This window comes from Telopea speciosissima, chromosome 4 (assembly GCF_018873765.1).
Source record: "Telopea speciosissima isolate NSW1024214 ecotype Mountain lineage chromosome 4, Tspe_v1, whole genome shotgun sequence".
Classification (NCBI taxonomy): Eukaryota; Viridiplantae; Streptophyta; class Magnoliopsida; order Proteales; family Proteaceae; genus Telopea; species Telopea speciosissima.
The window spans coordinates 26,162,034-26,188,267 of record NC_057919.1 but is presented as its reverse complement, the minus strand read 5'-3'; the positions used below and the strand labels follow the sequence as shown (position 1 = coordinate 26,188,267).

Below are 26,234 nucleotides of genomic sequence, written 5' to 3'. Positions count from 1 at the left end.
CAATTGATCTAACCATTTGTTTTGTAACCTGGAATGGTCATGGGATTAAGTATGTGATGGTTGTTTTATATTTATGTAACTTCTTAATTTCCTCCTCTTCTTACCCCATTCTAAATGGTTGTATCCTCCTTGGGCAGCCCTACAATTGGAGGGTTGGTTTCCCAAGGTTTTCTAAATGATTGTAAAATTTTAATCTTTATTTTAAATTCATGAGATGTAATTTAATTTTAAAGTCCAATGGATGTAACCGCTTGAAGACATGAGATGATCTTTGAGATGAAAGAAGAGGAACGTGACTTCAAGGAAGATAAAGTTTCGAGTGGGAGCTTCTCAAGCTTCAAGGAGTTGAAGACCTTCGAGAATCCCATGACCATTCCATATTATTGCTTACTTTATTTGCTTTATATGGTTTGCTACATGTTAGTACATAGGGTAATATTTGCTTGTGAGCGTTACTAGATGCATGTGATGTATGATGGTTAGGAGTAACATGGTTAATGCGTAGTAATGTTAAAATTACCTTATTGCCCTCAACTAAATAAAACAAGTAATAGTGCGGGAATCTTTAACAGTTAGAATCCTGTGGCCTCCTATCTCGATGAGAGAATGGACTATTCATAGACTACTTTGGGAACTCCGAAAGGCTAACCTTAGTGATAAGTGGATAAGTAGCATCCTCCCATCTCCGACGTGATAGAAACAATCATAGTAAATAGGTATAGCCTGAGTGTCAGCATTACCTAAGAGTGATGAATTGTTTTGAGGAGATAGGTACCTACTTGACTTGAGTGTGCAGTGAACTCCGAAAGACTAAGCTGTCACTCAGGTGGCCAAAGTATATTGGAGGTCAAACCTTATATTAGGGTATTGATAGCAAACTATATACATAGTGAACTCCGAAAGGCTAAGCTATGCATATTAAAGGCTTAGAAGACTCCTATTCACATTTTCGACTGAGAGGGACGTTGATTTTGTGAGTTACTACTGGAATGTGATGCATGTTTGCTTAATTATTTTGATGGTATGTGATGAACCCAAATTCACATCGACTAATCGAAGATCGCCACGTGGCATGACCCAGAAGAGTGGGCAACACTGAGTCATGGAAGCACCATCCAGTTCCACCCTTGGGCGCCAACCCCTGGGGAGCGCGGACCTCCTTGGGCGCCAACCCCTTGGGGGCACGGACCTCCTTGGGTGCCAACCCGTTAGACGAAGACCCCAGACACGACTCCTCCAAACACGTCATCTCCAAGCGCAAGCTCCCTCGGATTGCCATCAACAAGACAACATCGCCAAGGACTCTAGGCCACCGCCTATCGAGTCACGTAGTCTGAACGGACTCATGCACCGAAAATCCCCTCTACTAGGTAGATGAGGTCTATCCACCAAGGACACCAAGTCCAGCAGGACACTATGTCCCACAAGAAGGCAACCTCCAAAGACACCACATCTCTAAGGAAGGCAACTACCTAGTCTCTCAATGACACCACATTTCTCAGGAAACAACTCTCAAGTCTATCAGGGCACTATGTCTCTTAGCCAGACGACTATCAGGTCTACCGTGACACCACCTCTCACGGAGGATAACCTATCAGGGATAAGCCCTACTACTCAGGGACTTTATCCACTACGGAGATCACTCCACACCTACTAGGACTCTCCACCGCGCCACACACTACTATAAAAGGGAAGGTACTCTTCTCCTCTAGACATCTTGAGTTTTATACACTCATCTGTTTGCGCAGTGAGATCTGACTTTGGCATCAGAGAGTCCTAGGTCGGAACCACACCGGTTCTCCTTTGTCACTCTTGGTCCTTTTTGTAGGTGACGGCAATCGTGGGACCACCGAATGATTTACTGACGCAACAGATTGGCGTCGTCTGTGGGAACGACGTTAGCCATCACCTTTACTAGCTTGTTTCCATCACTGATCAATCATGGCATGCAGGAAGACCGCTCCCTCCACCAACAATGCCCCGAGGGAGGGGAATAGGTCACCTCCTCTAGAGAGTTCACGTCGCAGGGTCAATGACCATGTCTCTCATGAGGAGGAGATCCCAGAGAACCAACAGGTTGAGGCAACCAACCTAGACCCCGAAGCAGCCGCTGAAGGCGCCGAGCCAGTACTTGATTCCAATGCACCGCCACTGTGGGTCAGGTTAATGACCTACAACGTTAGATCCTCGATGACCAATGACTCTTCCGCTAATACCTCAGGCAGAAGGCGGTGACCCACCGTTGCAGACGAGAGCAAAGCCCCAGGAGATCACCTCCCAGGGGTGATAGGTCCGAGAGGCACACTAGGCAACAGGGAGAACTCTCCCAACATCCAAGGAGAATGATAGACCTCCCAGCACGGTCAGACCGAGGGAGAACACCATCACACCGATCCGTGGTACCTAACCCTGAAGGGTCCATTCGAAGGTCGGTGTTTGATGGTCGACTAGAAGGAAGACATGCACCAAGACGACGCCGGACTTACTATGAAGAGAGTCCCTCGCCTTCACGACAAGATTCATCACGGCATGATTCCTTCCCATCTCACCAACAGTCGAGACGGGAAGGGACTTCCAGGAGAAGGCGCGAACGGGGTCGGGATGAACAACCCGCTGGGTGGGAAACACTAGATGAAGAGCTAGACTAGAGACTCTGTGAGCTAGATGAGAAATTGGAAGGGTTGAAGAAGCAAACCAAGGGTGAGACACACTCAATCCCTGGACAACACCCCTTCTCAGAAGAGATCATTTTAGCCTTACTGCCATCCAGGTTCAGGTTACCTACCTTTGAACTCTACAGCGGTACCACCGACCCTAATGACCATATCAACTACTTTAAGGGCATGATGACTCTATATGGTGGATCGGACGTGGTATCTTGTCGAGCATTCCCTACATCCCTTAAGGGCGCAACAACTTCATGGTTCTCCTGACTGCGACCACGATCAATTGGATCGTTTATAGAGCTATGCGAATAATTCATGACCCACTTTCAGAGCAGTGTCAAGCAGAAGAAGACCATGGTCAACTTGCTGAACGTGATCCAAAATCCTGGGGAGTCTCTCAGGGAGTATGCCAGTTGGTTCATCAAGGAATCCCTGGAGGTCCGCGACCTAGATGACCAGACCCAGCATGCGGCCCTAGCAGGGGGCATCAGAGACATTGAACTAATCAAGGACTTGGCACGTCATGAGACCAAGACCATGAAAGAGCTCCTGGAGCGCTGTAACTAGTTCGCCAACATGGCCAAAATAGTACAGTCATGGACGAAGGCAATTGAAGGCAAAACCCAAGACAACAAGAGGTCAGCACCAGATGACCGCAAAGATAATAAAAGATCGAGGACTGAGCGGCGACAAGAGAAAGGTGATCGACCAACCGGAAGGGGTGACCATCGATCAGAAAGAAGTGAGAGGGCAAGCAGCCCCGAGTTCACACCCCTTAACACCACCAGGTCACAGATCCTCATGTAGATGCAAGACCGTGATCTACTCAAATGGCCACGACCTATGCTGGCAGGACCTGAGAAGCGCAGCACTAATAGGTACTGTCTCTTCCTCAAGGACTACGGGCATGACACGGGGGAATGCTACCAACTGAAGAGAGAAATAGAGAACCTAGTGAAAGCCGGAAGCCTAAACAAGTATGTGAAGGGAAGGCGCAATGGCCATTCGGGCCAAGGAGATCAAGATTGAGGTCGAGATCGAGAGAGAGAAGAACCCAGGAGAGAAGAAAAGAGAGTGGATTACGATAGAGACCGCACTGACGAGAGAAGAGATGCAGCAGAACCAAGTGGCACTAAGGGAGCCCCCATCCTCACCATACTTGAAGGACCGGGGAAAGAGTCAACAAGGAAAGCCAAAGCTCATGCCAGGTTCGTGGAGTAGCAGAGAAGCCAAGCAAAATAGCAAAGACCGAGACGGTGATCTCCTTCTCGGATGCAGACTTGGAAGGCACAGGATTTTCCCATGAGGACGCCTTGGTAGTGCAAGTGGAGATAGCCAACCGCCCGATACACAGGGTGCTGATAGACACAGGGGCATCCGTGGATGTACTCTCACTGGAAGCCTACTGCCAATTCAGGTTTGGAGACGATCAGCTCAAGCCAGAGGCTACCTACCTCCATGGATTCTAGGGCGCCACAGCCCTCATTAGAGGCACTATAGAACTACCCGTCACCTTTAGGGAACACCCTCGATAGGTGACCATCATGGTAAACTTTATGGTCGTCAGGTCCGTGGTGTCATTCAATGGCTTCCTAGGACGACCATCCCTGATAGCCCTTAGGGGCGTCGTATCTCCAATCCACCAGAAGCTGAATTTCCCCACTGACAATGGAGTGGGTGAAGTACAAGGCAATAAGAAGAAAGCAAGAGAATGCTATGCCACCTTCGTAAAGAAGAACAATGGCAACACATGAGGGATGGCACTGTGCATAGAGAATCTGGTCAGTGACCAGAGAGATGAATTGACAGAGAAGAGAGGGAGACCGATCGAGGACCTAGTCCTATGGCCACTCAGCAAGGATGACCCTTCTAAGGTCATACAGGTTGGCTCACTGTTGAGCAACAAGCAGAAAGAAGAGTGGGGACACCTCCGACAGGCGAACATGAACGTCTTTGCATGGTTGACTACAGATATGCCAGGCATACCCAGATCTATAGCAGAGCACAGGCTACATCTAGACCTGACCAAGAAGCCCATCCAGTAAAAGAGAAGGAATTTTGCCCTCGACCGACAGACATCCATCAAAGAAGAGGTCGAGAAGTTGAGCTGAGCAGGATTCATCAGAGAGGAAAAGTTCCCTACCTGGCTTGCAAACGTGGTCATAGTACCCAAGCCTAATGGGAAGTGGAGGATGTGCGTCTACTACACTGACTTGAATAGGGCATGCCCCAAAGATAAGTACCCATTACCCAGAATCGATCTACCGATCGATGCTACTACAGGACATGAGATGCTAAGCTTCATAGATGCCTACTTCGGCTACAACCAGATCCTCATGCATAAGGATGACGAGTCTTACACAGCCTTCCAAACGGACAAAGAGAATTACTGCTACCATGTCATGCCGTTCGGACTGAAGAATGCAGGTGCTACCTACCAGAGGATGGCCAACAAGATGTTCGAGGAACAGATTGGGCGCAACATGGAGGTGTACGTAGATGACATGCTCGTGAAAAGCGTCTAAGCTTATTAACACCTGGTCGACCTGGAAGAAGCATTCACCATACTGAGAAGGAACCAGATGAAACTCAACCCTACAAAGTGTGCTTTCGGAGTAACGCTCGGAAAATTCCTAGGGTTCATGGTCTCAGTACGAGAAATAGAAGCCAACCCCTCCAAGATCAAGGCCATCCAGGAGATGGCACCTCCGTGGACTAAACGAGTGTCAATAACCGTGGATCGAATAAACGTCAATGACCACAGACCGAATGAACGACAATGATCATGGATCGAATGAGGGTCAATGACCGCAGACCGAATGAGCGACAACAATCGCGGACCGAACAAGCATCAATGACCATGGATTGAATGAGCGTCAATGACTGCGGACCGAATGGGTGTCCAAGGGCACGAATCAGGATCGAACGAGGGTGCCATCAATGGGCGTCGACTCTTACAAAAAAAAAAGAAGGGGAAAGAGAGAATATACATACCAAGTACAAACGGGAGCGGATCGAAGGACTCCCACCAGGCACCGATTGAGTGCATAGGTGCTAACCAAGCACAGATCGAGGACAAGCATAAGAGGCAATAGTCAAGAAACAAAGAGGTGGCACACAACTCTTTGCCACCCAAAAGCCGGCCAAACCATCAAAGCAAGGCTAATGGCCAAGAGAGATCAAGCAAGCATGCAGAAGGCACCACGATTCATTGCCCCCCAAAAGCAAACACTTGGGGGCACCAAAAAGCAAAGACCAAGTTCAAAAAAGGTACGAGGCCAGCAAACCCATAAGCTGGGCATGTTCGAGGTTCGAGATTCAACCAAAGAGGTGTCTGTGGCCAAAGACCAATTCAAAAAATAAATAAATAAAAAGGCCACAGCCAAGGACCATAGGCGACAAACCATGGTCGAAGTTCTAGGTTCGAGGTCCAAAGTTCAAAAAGTTTGAGATGGTTCGAGTACCCAGAATTGAGAATGCCACTGCAAATGCACTGTCTAGGCTAGCCAGTAGTGAACTCAAAAACCTAGCCAGTGCAATGTACGTGGAAATACTGCATGAACCAACATATCAAGAGAAGCAGGTCAACGAGATCGAGGAAGGGCCTAGCTGGATGGACCCTATACTCAACTACCTACAGAATGACGTCTGACCAGAAGACAAGGTCGAGGCAAGAAAGATAAGGATGAGAACCGCAAAGTACACCATCCTGGATGGAGTACTATACAAGAGGGGGGCCACAGCACCACTGCTACGGTGCCTAGGACCCAAAGGAGCACAGTATGCCCTCGCAGAGGTCCATGAAGGAATCTGCGAAAGCCTTATGGAAGGAAGAGCCTTAGCCTATAAAATCCTTCGACAAGGACTCTTTTAGCCAAGAATGTAAGAGGAAGCCATCCAGTACATCAAGGCTTGCGAGCAATGTCAATTGTTCACCCCAATACCGCATCTACCTGCCACCAAACTGACATCCATCATCAACCCCATTCCCTTTGCCATGTGGGGGGTAGACATCTTGGGAGACTTCACTGCAGCATCAGGCAACTGCAAGTACTTGGTGGTCATCATAGACTACTTCACCAAGTGGGTGGAAGCCAAACCGCTAGCCAAGATTACAGAGAATGAGATGGAGAAGTTCGTCCATGACGACATCATCTACAGGGTCGGGGTACCAAAGATCATAGTCCCAGACAATGGGAAGTAGTTCAATAACCCCAAGTTCAGAGCTTTCTGTCAGAGTTGTAATATTGACTATCAGCCTGTTTCGATAGCATACCCACAGGCCAATGGTCAGGTGGAGGTGACCAACAGTGAACAACCAAGTACTATAATACCAGGGTACGTGAACGGCTATTTCATCAGGGAGATCTAGTCCTAAGAAGGGTAAGTGCATCACAGCCAAGAAAAGAAGGGAAACTATCAACAAATTCGGAAGGACCCTGTATAGTTTCCAAGGTGATACGTCTAGGGACATGCCACTTGAAAACTCCGGGGGGCAAGAAGGTAGACCGCACTTGAAACTCACTACACCTGAAGAAGTACTATCAGTAAAAGTAACAATAGCGGAGTAGTAGCACCACCAATAGTAGTAGTAGATGGCATTATAGTTTTAAGGATAATCTGAAATTTTTTTTTTCGGGAATACTCGACTTCTTCTACTACTCAATCGAGGCTTTAAGCCTAAGATAATTTGCCATCACTGAGGCTTCAAGCCTAAGGCAGTCCGCCAGCACTAAGGCTTTAAGCCTAAGGCAGTTCGCCACCACTGAGGCTTTACGCCTAAGGCAGTTTGCCACCACTGAGGTTTTATGCCTAAGGCAGTTCGCCACCACTGAGGCTTCACGCCTAAGGTAATCTGCCACCACTGAGGCTTTAAGCCTAAGGCAGTTCGCCACCATTGAGGCTTTACGCCTAAGGCAGTCCTCCACCATTGAGGATTTACGCCTAAGGCAGTCCACCACCACTGAGGCTTTATGCCTAAGGCAGTCCACCACCACTAAGACTTTAAGCCTAAGGCAGTCCGCCACAACTGAGGCTTCACGCCTAAGGCAGGTCACCACCACTGAGGCTTTACGCCTAAGGCAGTCCGCCACCACTAAGGCTTTAAGCCTAAGGCAGTTCGTCACCACTGAGGCTTTATGCCTAAGGCAGTCCGCCACCACTGAGGCCTCATGCCTAAGGCCCCATGCCACACCCAAGGCGTTATGTCGCCAAGGTCCATGGATCACCCAACCAGGGCATCCCTATGGACCACCAGCTACATGGGGTTACACAGTTGAAAACCATCAAAGCAAGAGGGATCAAATGCATGTTATGTCAACATCACCAGAAGAAAAAATCAAGTACATAAAAAAAGTAAGCATCACAATCCAAAAGCTATCATCCAAGAAGTGTCCATCCAAAAGTTCAACATCTAACCAAGAGCACCTGGCTGGTTAAGCCAGGAATACATAGAAGGAAAGTACATAACCAAACATCAAAGAAGTCAAGTATCTTACTAGGACTCAACTTCTAAAGACACAAGAAAGCCTCAGAATCCAACTAATGGATATCGAACAGGTCGCATCCCTGACAGCGCTGGAGGGAGTCGCGCTCAAAGTCTCTCAACTCAAAAGGGCGGTTCACCCTCCTGATATCAATAACTTCCCAGGTGGACCGCAAGGCATAGTGGGGGACTGTGGTGAAGAAGAAGCGATCCCTCCAGTACTTCATCGAACTGGTGATCCCCACCAGAGGATCGAGTGCGGTAAGAGATCTCCTAGGGAGAGGACGGGTGAAGTGGTAACACCCACCTTCCCCCTTCTTCAACATGTAGAAGTAAGAGAACAAGGGAACACTGGCAGCACGACCCATCCAGGCGAAGAACACATAGAAGCCTAGTATGACCCTCTAAGAGTTGGGCAACACCTGCCAGGGGTAAGGGACCAATGCCCCAACACCACTCCACAAAGTGGGAGACAGGAAGACTAAGACCATGAATAAGGAAAATGAAGTATAGGCAGACCTCATCTCCTCGGTGGGAGTAAGCACGGTCATCCGGTCCAGGGACACGAAGCACGACCTCAGGGGGTATATAGAACTCCCGACGTAGGCCGGGATGCCAAGTCTGAAGAAGTTAAGATACTAGCAATATGGGCCAACTTGCTCCTAGGGTCCCCAACATAAGTGGAAGCTCGGGAGGCCTGACGACCTCTACTAGGAGCAGAATCTCCAGAAGCCTCTTCCCCATCACTAGCAACAGGGGAAGGCAAGGAAACAGAAGTATCCGCAGGGGAAGACGACCTCGACGAAGACGTCTCAACAGATCCAACTCCAACCGAGGTCGGATCAGAGTCATCAGTGGAAGACATGAACAAATAAGGAAGACAATGGGTTACTTACTCAGAATGAAGACCTCCCAAGACCAAGCAACCGAGGAGAAGAGAAAGGAACCACCTGCAACCATCAAAGCAAGGCCAATCCAAAAAAAAAAAAAAAAGAAGAGTTGAAGGGCAAGTGTCCCATGGAGGAAGGAAAGACAATGCTCACCAATAGACATCGATCAGAGAGGGGTAGGCACGGACAACCGGCCAAGAAAGGGACCGTCGACCTCCAACAGGAGCGGACCGCTGTCCAGGGACCGCCGACCTCCAACAGGCACTGATCACGGACCAAGATGGGCACCAACCTCCAGCGGACCACAGACCAAGAGACCACCAACCTCCAATAGGGTACGGATCACGGACCCAGATAGGCACCAGCCTCCACCAGACAGGCACCGACTGCCAACCTCCAACAGGGCACGGACCAAGATAGGCGCCGACCGCTAACCTCCAACAGGGCACGGACCAAGATAGGCACCGACCGCCAACGTCAACAGGGCGCGGACCAAGACAGGCGCCGATCGTTAACATCAACAGGGCACGGACCAAGACAGGCATCAATCGCCAACCTCTAACAAGGTGTGGACCAAGACAGGCGCCGATCGCAAACGTCAATAGGGTGTAGACCAAGACTGGAGCCGACCGCCATCGTCACAGGCGCGGAACTAGGGGGCGATGACCTCCAATGCCACACGGATTAAGATGACCGCCCACCTCCACCGTGACAGAAGTCGATCGTCGACCGCAAGCAGGCACAAACGGTAAATGGGCGCGGACCGGTGGGGGCACTAGGCGTGAATCCCTACGAAGGATCTTCCTCTAGGCATGGATTGCTTGAGCGTAGGTGGTTTGGGCGCACACCACGTCAACACCCACCTAGGAAGATGTCAAGTAAGCAGCGCAAGCACAACAAGCAAGGCCATATGTACCAGGCCAAGCAAGACTCCAAGAGCAAGGCTAATGTCCAAGAACTAGGCAAGATGCCCCTCATCGTGACAAACAATCAAACACTTGGGGGGCACAAGAAGTGGTCACCAAACCCAAAGCTCAAGTACAAAGTGAAAAGTGAAATGAAGGCAAAGACATACATATCTACAAAAAAGAAAGGAAAAAGATAAAAAAGATGAGAATGGGGGGTTTTGAACCCCCAACCTCCACATCATCAAATAAATTGCAAGGGCACCCTTTGCAAAGGGATTATTCACAAGGCACCCCTTCGAAAGAAACAAGAGGACATGAAGTACTCTCTTGAACATGTTGTTTCAAGAGAGAGGGGGGAAAATGATGAACCCAAATTCACACCGACTAATCGAAGATCGCCATGTGACATGACCCAGAAGAATGGGCAGCACAGAGTCAGGGAAGCACCATCCACCGCCACCCTTGGGCGCCAACCCCTAGGGAGCGCAGACCTGCTTGGGCGCCAACCCCTTGGGGGCGCGGACCTCCTTGGGCGCCAACCCCTTGGATGAAGACCCCAAACATGACTCCTCCGAGCACGTCATCTCCAAGCGTAAGCTCCCTCTGATCGCCATCAACAAGACAACATCACCAAGGACTCTAGGCCACCGCCTATCAAGTCACGTAGTCTGAACGGACTCATGCACTGAAAATCCCCTCAACCAGGTAGATGAGGTCTATCCACCAAGGACACCAAGTCCAACAGGACACTACGTCCCATAAGAAGGCAACCTCCAAATACACCACGTCTCTAAGGAAGGCAACTACCTAGTCTATCAATGACACCACATTTCTCAAGAAATAACTCCCAAGTCTATCAAGACACTATGTCTCTTAGCAAGATGACTATCAGGTCTACCGTGACACCACCTCTCATGGAGGACAACCTATCAGGGATAAGCCCTACTACTCAGGGACTCTATCCACTACGGAGATCACTCCAAACCTACTAGGACTCTCCATCCTGCCACACACTACTATAAAAGGGAAGGTACTCTACTCCTCTAGACATCTTGAGTTTTATACACTCATCTATTTTTGCAGTGAGATCTGACTTTGGCATCGGAGAGTCCTAGGCTGGAACCACACCGGTTCTTCTTTGTCACTCTTGGTCCTTTTTGCAGGCGACGGCACTTATGGAACCACCGGATGATTTACTGACGCAGCAGCATGGTTGCTAATTAATTGCTTGTACGTTACTTGTAGACCCTAACTGCCATCAATATGACTTATAACGCTGCCCTCAATTCCCTTTTTAATGACAATAGACTGACCGGGACTAATTACTCTGAGTGGAAGCGAAAGCTTATACTCGTTCTGAAGGCAGAGAAGATCCACCATGTCATTTCTACTGATGGACCTCCCTTACCCCACACCACTGAAGGTGATGACTCTGTGGCTTGGGAGACCTTCAAAGAGAAGGACACTCTGGCCACCGCCTATATTCTTAGCTCCATTGATAAGAACCTCCAGAGCTCATGTGATGACCTGGAATCGGCCAAGGATGTGATGGACCACTTAGAGCAAACTTTTGGCAAGCAAGATTGTCTTCCATGCCAACAAATCTCCTCAGTGCTATTCTCTACAAAGATGCATGACAGTACCACAATCCAGGATCATATAATGAAGCTTACCAAGCTCTTCTCTGGATTGGAGAATGAGGGTACTCTATTTGAGTTGGACTTTAAGATAGAGATTATCTTTGCTTCACTTCCTGATGCCTATAGCTCCTTTATCATAAACTTTCACATGAATAAAGTAGTGGTTAACAACGTCTCTAAGCTTACTAACGTGCTTATAGAAGCAAAAAGTATGCTTAAGAAAAATAAGGTTGTTTCTCTTGTTACTGAGAGGAGTTCTCAGGGTTCAAAGAACAAGAAAAAGAAGAGGACCAAGAAAAGTAAGAAAGGCAAGTCAACCGGTGTGAAAAAGGGTGGACTGCAGAAGAAAAAGGCCAAAGCTGACAAAGAAAAGTGTTTCCATTGTGGCAAGACTGGAAATTGGAAGAGAAACTACCAAGAGTACCCAGCTTCCTTGAAGAAGGACAAGCTAGAGACAGGTATTTTTGAATATTTTGTTGTTTCTGAATCTCTTATGTTGGTTGGACCAACTAACATGTGGTGTGTGGACTCTGGGTCCACTGCACACATTTGCAATAAGTTGCAAGGGTTTCAGGAGAGCAGAAGGACAAGAAGGAATGAGATCACCCTCAAAGTTGGAACTGGAGATGAAGCTGAAGTAGTAGCTGTAGGAACTTTTTTCATTTATTTTAGCAATGCTGGTTATTTGAAACTTAATAACTGTTAGTACGTACCTTGATTTAGTAGGAATTTGATTTCGGTTTCAAGACTTATTGATGATGGTTATAAGGTTTCATTCGATAATGATATGATCATTACTCTTCTAGGCAAGTTTATTGCCTCTGGTTTTAAATTGAATGGTCTTTACTTTCTCAATCCTGTCTTGAATGAATCCGGTCATTCCAGCATGAATGTTAATGTAATGAAAAGAAAGTACTCTCCAGATAATCAAACATATTTATGGCATCTTAGACTAGGGCACATAGGGATAGATAGGATAAACATGTTAGTTAAGGATGGACCTCCTGAAAGTCTAGAGGTTTTGCCATTTTCAACCTGTGAATCATGTCTACAAGGTAAAATGGCCAAGTTACCCTTTCCTAAGAAAGGAGGAAGAGCCAACGGAACGTTAGATTTAATCCTCTCAGACATTTGTGGATCACTAAATATCACTTCTAGGCAGGGATATTAGTACTTTGTCACTTTCACCAATGACTATTCACCTTATAGCTATGTTTATCTAATACATCACAAATCAAAAACCTTTGAAAAGTTCAAAGAGTTCCAAGCCGAGGTTGAGAACCAATTAGATAGGCGTATTAAATGCCTCAGATCCGATCGAGGAGGTGAATACTTATCCGACAAATTCTTGGACCACTTACGAGATAAGGGGATCTTATCACAGCTGATGGCACCAGGCACACCACAACAAAACGGTGTGTTAGAGCATAGAAACAGAACTTTGTTAGACATGGTTCGATCCATGCTCACCTATTCTCAGCTGCACTTGTCATTTTGGGGATATGCATTGGAAACAACTATATACATTCTAAACAGGGTTCCAAGCAAGTCTGTGCCCAAGACACCATATGAGTTGTGGACAGGGCGCAAGCCTAGTCTACGACACTTTAAGGTATGGGGTTGTGTTTCACATGTGAAACGACAACATGCAGGCAAGCCTGAACCAAGACTAATAGATGCCATTACCTAGGCTACCCCAAAGGCACTGTGGGTTACTATTTCTATAACCCAACAGAGAAAAAGGTGTTTATAAGTAAACACGCCATGTTTCTCGAGGATGACCAAATTGCACCCAGAACTGAGCCGGTTGTAATTTAAAAGTTGGATAACATGGATACTCAGATGGTCCCTACACCACCACCCGTTGAAACTTCACCACCGGTGATGAATCCTATAGAGCCTAGGCACAGTGGGAGAACAATCAAGGTTCCTGACTGTTTGGTTTTCTTTAACGAGGAATCAAACAAAGTAGAAGAGTTCTACATGGTCGTTGATACTTCGAATATGGATCCATGCACCTACCAAGAGGCTATAGGAGATGTGGATGCAACTAGATGGTTCGATGCTGTGAAAGCCGAAATGGACTCCATGTACTCCAATGGCATTTGGACCCTAGTGGATCCACCTGAAGGCATTAAGCCTATAGAATGCAAATGCATCTACAAGAAGAAGAAAGGCACTGATGGAAGCATGGAGAGATATAAGGGAAGGCTAGTAGCCAAGGGCTATACCCAAAGAGGAGGCATAGACTATGAGGATACCTTCTCGCCAGTCGCAATGTTAAAATCCATTCGAATTTTACTTGCCATAGCAGCACACTCCGATTATGAGATCTAGTAGATGGATGTCCAAATAGCCTTCCTGAATGGACATCTTGATAAGGACATTTACATGTCTTAGCCAGAGGGGTTCATTTCCCATGGGGAAGAGAACAAAGTGTGTAAATTGTTGAAGTCAATCTATGGAACATCAGGTTTGATCAAACAATCAAAGAGTTTGGTTTTGATCAGAACGTTGATGAGCCATGTGTCTACAAGAAATTCAGTGGGACTTCGGTCAGTTTCCTTATCCTATATGTAGATGACATACTTCTCATTGGGAATGATGTTGGAATGCTCACTTCTGTTAACAAATGGATTTCCACCAACTTCTCGATGAAAGACCTAGGTGATGCCACGTATATACTAAGCATCAAGATAGTCAGAGATAGGAAACGTAAAATTTTAAGTTTGTCCCAAGCTAATTACATAGACAAAGTTCTGGAGAGGTTTAGAATGAAAGATTCTAAAAGAGGAAACGTTCCCTTTAGACATGGCATAGCACTTTCTAAGTCACAATGTCCGCAGATCCTAGATGACATAGACACTATGAAAGGGGTTCCATATTCTTCGGCATTTGGAAGCCTCATGTATGCAATACTATGTACCAGACCAGATATTTGTCATGCAGTTGGTATGGTTAGTCAATTCCAATCAAACCCTGGACAGGAACATTGGACAACTGTTAAGTGCATCATGAAGTACTTGAGAAGAGCAAAGGATTATTTCCTTGTTTATGGTGCAGATAACTTATCAGTAGTAGGGTACACATACTCAGATTTTCAGTCAGACAAAGATGACCAGAAATCGACGTCTGGCATGATATTTATGCCAGGAGGAGGGGCTGTCATATGGAAGAGTGCAAAGCAGAAGTCAACGGCGGATTCCACAATTGAGGCTGAATACTTAGTAGCTTGTGAAGCAGCAAAGGAAGGGATATGGATGAGAAAATTTCTTGCCAACATGGAGGTAGTACCTGACCTCGTTAAAGACCCCATGACTTTGTTTTGTGATAACAAAGGAGCCATTGCTCAAGCTAAGGAACCAAGAGCAAATCAGAAGAACAAGCATGTGGAGCGCAAGTATCATCTCATTTGAGAGATAATACAAAGAGGGGACGTATCAATTGCAAAAGTTGATTCTGTAGATAATTTGCCCGACCCCTTAACCAAGGGACTTACTCCAGTAGTATTTAATAGACATGTTGAGAACATGGAGATAAAACTTGTTGGACATTGGGTTTAATGTACAAGTGGGAGATTGTTGGATGTAACGTTTATGTGTCCATCAAACCTAATTTAATTTGATTAAATTAATTAATTTAGTTTTATTTAATTATGTGCTTGTCATAATTGTATATTGCATCTGCCCAATTCAAACCGTTTTGTTCACAACTACAAATAGATTGAGGCAATCTGTTCTATAGTTGCTATATTTTACATTCGCACAATAGTGATTGGACCAAAATGTAAATATAGACACATTTCGTGTTGAACATGATCTACGGGGAATCCCAAATTATTCACCGTCAAGTTGTAGTTGCAACGGGAATCTCCGGTAGTTATTTTCTCTGTACTTGAGAGACACTTGCCATTTTATTTATGTTCTGTACATTTGTGGTGTGTCAATGGTTGATGTCTACCGAAATGACTGACTATATATCGGCTGTTCGGTGTGCACAATGTAAATAGTTATGGATGTGATGCTCAATAAAGTTTCCACTACCCGTAAAGGGAGAACACCAATAGAGAGTGAACGGATTTGATTGTGCCAAATCCATGGCCTTGGTTTTTGTAAAGTGTTTGCAAAGAGTATTTTATTTTATTAATATTAAATTAAATGTATTTTGGAAAAGAGTTTTCAAAGAGTTTTATGGCCAATAAAAGTCCTCCATACTCTCGTGATAAATTATAATGGACCGAAATTGTGGCGGTGACATTTATTCCTTGGTTGTAATGGCCCATTATAGGTGTTAGTAGTGTGGGGAGAAAATGTAATAAAATTACCTACCATAAGGGGTTTTTCAGGTTACGCCCTGGTAGGATCGTCCTTTACTACGATTTTGGATAAGGTTGTCCTAATGTACAATTTAGGATAATCTTATGGGCTACCCTTGAGGATCACACCACTTGGTTAGATCTGGACTGTAGGTTTGCCACCTCCTCAATTAGGTCTCTATATATATAAAGAGACCTAAGGCTCAGGATGATTGATGATGATAGAGAAAAAAATCATTAGAGCAGTTTGCACAAAATTGTGAGAGAGCTTAGAGAGAGAAAAAGAGAGTCTTCTTTTTCCTCAAGCACTATTGGCCATTGGAGGTGAAGCAAACTTGGGAGATCTTCTTCAAGTGTTGCATTCCTTTGGCGGAACACACCATTTGAGTGTTCTAGGTGACCTTGCTCTCCCCTTGAGGGTAGTACATTAATGTGTTTATTGAGATCTTTGCATGCTCATAAAATTTTGTGATTCCATGAGATTCCCATCGCTTTCGCCGCCACTAACACTGCAAGACTTGGAAGGTTCTTTTTCTTTCTTTCTTTCTTCTGTGGGAGGGAGGAGGGAAGGGTCACTAATCTACATAGAGAGCCAGGGCACAAAAATTGGTTAAACTTGGAGTGGATTAACATACACCCATGTCCAGATCTGGACTGAACATGGCTAAGGTTGTTGATGCTAAACATTCATCATAAAAACTTGAAACCAAAATGAAAATAATTCTTGCTTTACATGTGACATCTCATACACATCTCTACACTGGCAGAAAATTCAAAATTGCAAGGTAAGCTCTTCTTTTATTAGTTGATTAAGAGATAATAAATTCTTAGTTATCTCAGAAATGAAGTGACATTCTTCACTTTCAAAGATTGATCACCCCAAGTAACAAGTGTATCACCACTATAAGTACTTCTTAAGTAATCTACCATCTCCAAGCATAAAAAATCAAATCAGAGGCAGAATATGTAGAGAGTACAAAGTTTACTAGGGTCAATTAATCTAAAATTAGCACGAATTTTAGATTATTTTCCTTCATCCTGAGGTCTATAAACCTATCACACAAATCTAGTAAGAATTTTAGATTTTAATGAAATTTTATAGAGCTTGACAAATTAGCAATGGATTCAATGGGGGAAAACCGAAAAAGTTACCTTCAAGTGCCAAATGTCCTCGAAGATAGCTGAAGAGAAGATAGAGTTGCTCCCTCACAGTTTGCCGAAGAGGATAGTGGAGCAGTGTTTGATTTGGAGACTTATAGCAGCAGCAATAACAACACCAACTTCAATTTCCTCTCTTCAATAGCAGCAACAGTAGCACCGACGATGATTTATAGCAGCAACAACAACACCGGAGATGATTTATTTCTTCGCAGTTCGCCGGAGAAGAAAGGGGTAGGTACAGGAAGATGACAATGGAACGTTGGTTTTGGGAGAGATGGGTTTGGGCTATGGTTATGTTCTATAAGTGTAAAATTGCCCACGACAAAAATTGAAGGGTAATATAGCCATTTTCAAATGTTTAGTTACACTTAACGATTTAAACTTAACGGTAAGGGCTTATTTGTAAGCCTCCCAATCATCTAGGGGTGCATATAAAGGGTGAAACTACGGGGGTTGTTTTGTTATTGTTTCAAACAGCATGGGTGCATGTAATTTGCTCTTTACAATATTAATATTTTTCAATCCGTATGGCCGATTTTGACACGTCTTATATTACCAAAAAGCTTTTCTCGAGCAATTTCATCCATATGGTGATAAAACTCAGATTTTGTTGGGAGAAATGTAAAAAATGTTTGACAAATGTGCGTGAGTCGTAAAAGATTCTTTGCACCGATCAAGGTTCAAATGGTATGAGATTTAAACAAAATTTTACACACAATCTCAAAATATCCAAAAGGTCATCTTAAGGGTTTTGGCTCAAATCAGGGATGCTTGGATATCGAGAAATTCTCGGGCAAAATTATCATTTTGCATCAAGTAAAAACCAAACATCATCGGATTCAAACGACATGCATGAAGAAAAGCTTTTTATCATCTAAAAATACTGCTAGACTATTAAAACTTCTCCCAAGTTCTACAGACATGCATGAAGAAAAATATTTTCCCCTCTAATGATTACATGTAGCTAGATGTCTACTCCACATTCTTCTCGCAACAAATTTTTATCATACTTAAATAGCAATGCCCCTTAGTTTAATACAACCTTTTTACAATTGAACATTCAAAACTAACTTATTTAGCCTTTGAAAAATTACGAACTGCATCTTTGAGTATACTCATTAACAAGCTTAGCAAATGCTGAATTTTTATTCTCTAGCAATTTGGTTGGGGAATCATATTCCAGTATAAGGCCTGCTTAAGACAAGAAAACATGTCAATCTGATTAGGCAAGTACCAATAATAGATGAGAAGTATTATCAAACTAAAATGAATCAATTTAGTGTGGTGTACTAATTAACAACTACTAACCATTATCAAGAAAAAGGACCATATTGATATCAAGGATTGATGTTATCCTATGTGCGATTGTGATGACAGTAGAGCTAGAGAAGTGTCTCCTAATTGTTTGTTGAATTAAAAAGTCAGTTGCGCTATCCACTGATGCAGTAGCTTCATCAAGTATTAATACTTTGCTCCTCTTTAGTAATGCCCGCCCTAAACAGACTAGCTGCCTTTGACCCATGCTCCAGTTCTCTCCATTCTCAGTCACTGAGGTAGCTTCCATATGAAAACAGGTTAGCTATTCAAGCTCTTATTATTATTTTTTTTTTGTAACTTTTTTTCCTATACTTATCCAAAAAGGGGTTGGGGGTTGGGAGGTTTGCTTATGTGCTAAAACTTAGATATATCATACAATAATGCACTTGTGTATGGGTAAATTGATGTTGAGAAACTATGGTATAGAAGAAACCAACCTGCATAATCAAGCTTTCCTTCCTTCTTTCTAACTTCATCACCAAGCTGACATTTATTCAAAGCCTGAAACAACAAAAAGTTCATACCAATTTACCACTTTGTTTGACTATTCTAGAGGACATAAAATTGATTATTAAAGATGAGATAAGAAAAAAAAAAAAAAAATTAACAAAGCAAGGGGTGCTAGGTGCAAATGGAAAATAGGACAATGCACTTCCCAGGTCTCAACTAATAGAATCTATTGGGCTTAATTTAGCCAAAGATGATCCAACACGTCCAGTGAAACAATTTCAATATCTCAATGCATGGAAAGGGTTTCAAAAATTCAACAAAAGATAAAAAGAACATGACCATGAGAAAGGAGTTCAAAGAAGTACATGTCCCAACTAGAAAATTTGGATTTTTTCTTTATCAATAACCAAAATATATGTACCTTATCCTTGTTTCTAATTAAAGATTTCATCAAATGAAAAAAAAAATCCCACCTCCCAGATTTCTTCATCTGTGTACTCTTCAAGCGGATCAAGATTGCTTCTTAGAGTCCCTTCAAACATTGTTGGATCTTGTGGGATGATGCTCAATCTTGATCGCAAGTCATGAAGGCCAATCTTAGAGATATTGATACCATCTATCGAAATATGACCGGCTGTAGGTTCAATCATGCGGAATAGAGCTTGTACAAGAGTTGATTTACCACTTCCTGTTCTCCCAACAATGCCAATCTTCATTCCTTCAGGGAAAGTGCATGTGAAATTTTTCAAGACATAAGGAAGGTGTGGAGCATACCGGACCTACATAAATATTAAAGAACATCAGGCTTCAACGGGTTTATTCCATAAAGGGAGAAATGACTAAGGAGATTAAAGATTTGAGAAATTTAGATTAGGGATTACCTGCAGATCTACAATATCAATTTTACCTTCTGATGGCCACTCACACCCCGGCTTGTTTTCTTCTACCAATAGAGGGGGTTCACTGGGGATGTAGGTGTATTGCAATATTCCCTCAACGGATATGATTTTACTCTCAAGTCTATTAAGATCCCATACAACCCCATGCATACTGAACCTAAGCCCATATGTGACTGCTAGACCCATCACTCCTTTAAGAGAGAAAAGAAATCAGAAATAAATTCAGAATCATTCTTTTATATGAACAATTAATCATGGTTACCCTAAACGATAATTTTATAAATCTCAAGTTATTTTTACCAGGACTGAGTACTCCCTTCGACAGTAAGATCAAGGAAACCAAAGAGACAGCATATGTGATAGATGCCAACATATCCATGCGGAAGCATAACTATTCGATTGCACCAGAGAAATGAAATTTGGGCCGAGAATACCCATCCACCAGCTTAAGATTTGTGTCCATAAATCTTTCTTCTTGATCAAAGCATCTAATTGTTGTTGAACCTAAATTAGATTCAGAATAATGTTGTATAATTGGAGCTTGGCATACTCCGAACAGCCGTGACAATTCTCGTGCTGCAGACATGTAATATTGCTGCATTACAAGGTCAATAAAAAAAAAAATTAAGTACAATGTAAAATAATCTGAAATGGATGTATAGTTTATAAGAAAATGATATATGGTTTTTAAAAAAAAAAAAAATTTAGAGATCTTAATGTGAGCTGTTTACATTTAGATGGTTAACAATGACACCATCTTGTATGAAACTCTTGGAATTCATTTTATTTTATTTATTTCCACTATTTCTCTTTTGAATGCTTATTAGTATCTATTTTTCATAGTCATTTTCTGCTAATCTAAATTTTATAGTAACGGACAAGAAAATATGGTCTTATTTTTTTTGGGTAAACTATTAAGGTCTTATTCACTATTTTCAAAAGTACATGAATATACAATTTAGTGTACAAATGCAACATAGTGCAACCTAGGTATTTCATTAGGATAAATGCGGTGTTTTTTCTAGCATAAAGTGTAGGACACACACTTCACTTAGTAAAGAATGAGGATTGTGAATGGAAGATGGAAAGAAAAAAGGGAAGTGAAAAAGAAAGGTAGAAAAGATTGAATAAAGAACATTTTTCCATTGAAAAATATCAACTAATTAACAAAATGACATTAGGTGCACTGAGATAGGATCAACCAGATGAAATTTCCATTGGGGTTCAAATTCTTTCGATGTCGATTGTGCAAATGACCACCATCCATCTATTAAATTTGAGCCCTGATTGGTTAATGATTTAACTTTTACAATTTTGGAAAATTATATTTCAACCATTGAAAATATAAGGGAAGAAGTCCAAACATGGTAAGTCATACAATAGTGATTGGGTCCAAAATTTGATACATAACAAATCCATAGACTTTTCAATGATTTGTTTTACCACATGACCAACTCCATTTAAGCAGAAACTTGAGATGTGAGGAGGGGACTTGGGGGTATACCTGTCTGCAACATTTCAGTCCAATCCAATGTGCCACATGATAGAAGTAGGCACCCGACCAAGGGTTGGTCATGTGGATCACTAGACCACAAAATCTCCTCCCTCTATTAATGGTTAAACTTTTAATAATTATGGATTTTTTTTTAGAACCGATGGAGCTACCAACAAAACTAATAAGCCAGATTATATTTTTTTTCCATACATATCTAAAATATTCATGCATATCAAAAGTGTAGTTATGGTGCTGTGGTGCTGTAGCTGCATTTTTTATTTTAACAAAAGTGACTTTGTTTGGTCCTTTCTTCTCAAATAATTTGGATAAGCAAAAAACTTTAGCTTTACATTAATTTATATGAAAATAATGACTAATAAAATATATTATTGCATATATAATTTATAAAATCAATAATATTATTAAGGTTTAAATTACGACTTTCACATCCAAACATAAAGGTGTCATATGGGATTGAAATCGGGAAGCGTCCCAAAACCATCCCGCTAAAACCCGGAACCGACCCATCCCATAAGTAAATGAGATGATTTTGGGAGCTGATTTTGGGACTGATTATTAAATGGGACGGGTTTGTCAACAGATCCAGTACCGAAAAGCCAATAAGAAATCGATTAGAACCGGAACCTCTGGGACCTATTTAAGATGCCTAAATTACTTATATATGATTAATTAATACTTAATAGTTATAACTTATATAAGAATTATATTGTAATTATGAAGAAAAACTAAGGGTTATCGATTATTTTGGGTTTAGTTGAGTGTTTGTATTCTTAAAATTGATGTTTGATTATTTTATGCATAGGAATATATTCAATTATTTATATGTTTGAGAAATTTATTATATACTTAAGAATGTTGTAATATTTGACTAATTGAGATTTTGAGTTCTTAGAGTCATTAAGGACCCGAAACCGGACTGTCCGATTATTAAACGGGACTAGATCCTAGTTTTGGGATTGTTCAGTGAATGGGATAGTTCTAGGATTGACCTCCTTGGGATCGGAACTGGGAAGGAACCGTCCCATTTGACACCATTACCCAAACATATATACATCCACAAATCAATTTTGGTGTGAACAAAACAAATTCCTCATTCATTGATCAAACAAGGTCTAGACTAACTTGTATTATGGTCTGTTAACCATAAAGAAAATATGATTGAACTTGATTTAACATTTTAATAATAAGAAGTGGAACTAGGTATAGATTACCTGATACTAAATACATGCCACAATCATCAGAATAAAAACTATCAAAATTTTTAAAATTTTAATAATGAAAAATGAAATTGGCTATAGAATTACCTGATACCAAATGCATATCACAGTCATCGGAATAAAAATTATTAACATTTGCCATGCCACCTGTGACATTACTGCAACAGTTCCTAGAAATTCTATGAATGAGACAAGAAGTTCTTCAATTTGTTGTGGAATAAATGTATCAACTGCACTTTGATCTACAGATGCCTACATAAAAAATAAAAAAAATTCATTTAAAATTTAAAATTATATTAACTTTATGGTCATCAAACGAGATCATTTGGATCCCATGAGTAAATAATCATATTTACTAACCCGATTTAGAATCCTTCCACTAGGAGTAGAGTCAAAAAATGATGGGGGAGCACGAAAAATACAAAAATGCATTTTGTTGAAGAGTAGAGTAGTTGTCTTGAATCCAGCAATTACATTGAGCATGGACCTTATAAGTACACAAAGAGAACTTCCAAGGGTCAAAGCAACATAAACAAATATGAGAGTAGAGCCTCTAACATGGGGTCTCACATCCTTTGAAATAGGAGTAGCCAATACCATCCAGTAATTACTGACGATTACGAGAACCTGAAAAAGAATTTGTACCAACAATATCAATGGTACAAAAACCCCTTTATATGCAGCAGTAAAATATTTCCAGTAGACTGAAAGGCTAACTTCGCCCTTTTCTCTCTTTTCTTCTTGGACAAGTTGCTCTTCTTGCCCAACCACTTTTTCTATTTTGTCATTTTGGGGTTTCCTTTCCTCATCATCTTGAACATGCTTCTCACTATATAGCATATTACAATCTTCCTCACCATTAATTAAATTATCCAAAGTAGCCCCTTGTTCGATAGAATTAAGTTCTGCCAAAGCTTTCTTATGTGCACCAACTAATTCCATAAAGTCAGTTCCTGAACTAAGAATTTCTTCATACTTTCCTGCTTGTGTAATCCTTCCATCTCTCATAACCTGCCAAAAAACAGAAGGTAAGTAACCACACTCACACCAGGTTAAGGGGTTTGAAGTCGGTAAAGAAAGATAGCATATTCTTACCAGTATAAGATCAGCAGAAGCTAAAAACTCTACTTGGTGAGTAACATAAATTACTGTTTTTGAACCCAAAATTCTCAACAAACACTCCTGTGACAAAAGTTCAGATATTTACATTTAGGTATCAAAAGAATTTTCTAGTTACTTATAAGAGTCATATAGTTATATATATTAATATAATTTATTTTTCATAATTAATGATAAGTAACATCAAACTATAGGTTATGTAAGAATATGCATCTCTCAATATCATGTGTTTATAAGTATTGTTTGTTTAGGCAATCATTATTTCATTCTTCTTAGATCAAACACAATTTCAAGATGAACAAAATAGTGTTGTAAGCAATGAAATGCAAAGCTTCAAGACAATGTAATTAAGGAAAGCGTAGGAAGTAGAAGTCAAAAAGCCACTACCTTAAATAGATGAGTTCCTGTGTGGGCATCCACAGCACTAAAAGGATCATCCAGTAGATAAATATCAGCATCATGGTACAAAGCACGTGCAATCTGTATTCGTTGCTTTTGCCCACCACTCAGGTTGATCCCCCTCTCTCCTATGATAGTCTGGTCCCCAAAGACACACAATTCTAGGTCCTTCTTCAATGAACATGCTTCAAGTATCATCTCGTACTTTTTCTTATCCATCTCTTTACCAAATAATATATTGTCTACTATCTTGCCACTCTGTATCCAAGGTGATTGTGCAACATAGGCCTTTGTCCCGTTCAACTTAATGGCTCCAGATATGTTTGGCATCTCCCCCAATATGCATGAAAGAAGGCTTGACTTACCTGACCCAACAGAGCCACAAATAGCCACTCTCATACCATGATACACTCGAAAATTAAGATCTTTTAATGTAACATTTGGGGAATGAAGGTCCCAAGAGAAATTCCCATTGACTATCTCAACTGCAACTTTAGAACTATCTCTTGGAAGTGTCTGCATTATAGTCGAATGAAGATCTTCAAGACAGAGAAATGAGGCTATCCTATTGAGAGAAACTTTAGTTTGAACTACCATGGAGATTGTTTCTGGGAGACTACGAATGGGCACTTGTAATATTTCAAATGTTGCAAGAGCAGATAGAATCTTCCCCGACTCTAGTGGAATTCCCATAAGTACACACAACCCAAAAGTAATCATGGATACAAACATGGGAGCAGAAAAGAAGAGAAATGAATTAATAGCTGATGTATAGAGTAATTTTTTTAACCAACTTGTTTCGAAGTTCCTGAGCTTAATTATCTTATCCAAGAATTTCATCTCCCAGCCTTGGAGCTTGAGAATCCTCATATTCCTCAAAGCCTCAGATGTCATTTTCATCCTTCGATCTTTTGAGTCCATCAATTCCCCATGAAATTTTTCCTCTAGTTTTCCCAGTGGAACATTTGCTAATGTGAAAATCATTGTGGCAATAGAAGCTGCAAGTGAAGCAAGCCCAAGGCTCTTGTACAAAATCAACAATGCTAAAACAATTTGAATAGGAGTCCTCCATATATTGTGCAAGTACCAACTAAAAAAGGCAATCCTCTCAACATCAACACTCATCAAATTAATGTTCTCCCTACTAGTGTGTACCTGTTTTGATTGGCTTGAAAGCCTGAGACCCTTCTTATAGATTGTTGCAAACAAGGCAGCACGGACTCTAATTGCCATCTTTCGCAATTGAAAGAACAAGTGCCTCTCTGAGAAGCTCTTTATGAGCTTTGAAAGAAAGAAAATAAAAGCTAATGTATAGCCTTTATGTTTTAGTTGGTAAGGGCTATTGAGATACTGAACAAAGGCATCAATAAGGTATGGTCCAACATAAGAAGCCATTGTACATATAATGGAGAGTAGAGCTGTCTGTAAAATCTCTTTCCATGTTGAGAGAATTAGTGCCTTCACCAACTTGAGTGTCCTTACCTGACCTCCATTATCACTGCTACCATCATATTCAAGTTTGTATTTAAAATGAGCAAAGACCACACTAGCACTATCAAAATTGGCAAGTTGAGGAACATCTTCAAGGTCCAGTGTTTTTCTATACCCGAGTGCAAGCAAAGGACCCATCCAAGAGAAAGTAAAGATACTAAGAAGATTGGCATTTCCATAAGGAGTTACGCTTTCTCCACCGACACTTGGTTCTTGTCCATCATCAACATTGTTTTTATTGGAATTAATTTTTAAAAGAGGCTCCAAAAATTGGACATTTTCACCTTCTTGTCTCTTACCAAACAACCCAGCATAACACAAAATTAAACCAGCAATAATGGATACAGCATCAGAGGCCCATAATAGGAATGGTAAGGATGAATGTTTCCAATACAAAACAAGATGTATAACAAAATAGGAACAAGACATTAGGAAATAGAGGGCACACCAAACCCTAAGTACAATGGGGAACTTGTGCTCTCTAGAATGAAAATATCTGATGTATAAATAAGTAGAGATCACAAACCAAGTGAGTGTTCCGAATACAAAATTTAATTGGGAAGCAACTTTTAGATTAGACCAACCATATCTATACCCAGAGAGGTAGTTTAACATGGAAAGGAGAAGATCACAGAAAGACAAACCCATGCAAGATATAAAGGTTGACGAATAGTACAAGTATGTATTCTTCAACATTGGTTTTGAATTTTCAATGGTAGGCATTGTACGTCTCTTGCAAGCCCAAGAAATAGATAAAATTA

The 26,234-nt window shown here is 42.0% G+C and overlaps 1 protein-coding gene across 1 annotated transcript; it reads right to left on the bottom strand.

The window, feature by feature from the left end:
- Positions 1-22,518: 22,518 nt before the first annotated feature.
- On the bottom strand, positions 22,519-25,902 carry LOC122659121 (ABC transporter C family member 3-like). The gene is made up of 4 exons (XM_043854268.1): positions 23,971-25,902; positions 23,560-23,646; positions 22,825-23,475; positions 22,519-22,716 (listed from the first exon to the last, which is right to left on the bottom strand). The coding sequence occupies exons 1-4, from the start codon at positions 25,900-25,902 to the stop codon at positions 22,540-22,542; spliced, it is 2,847 nt and encodes a 948-aa protein (XP_043710203.1). The 3' UTR covers positions 22,519-22,539.
- Between the last annotated feature and the right edge of the window lie 332 nt (positions 25,903-26,234).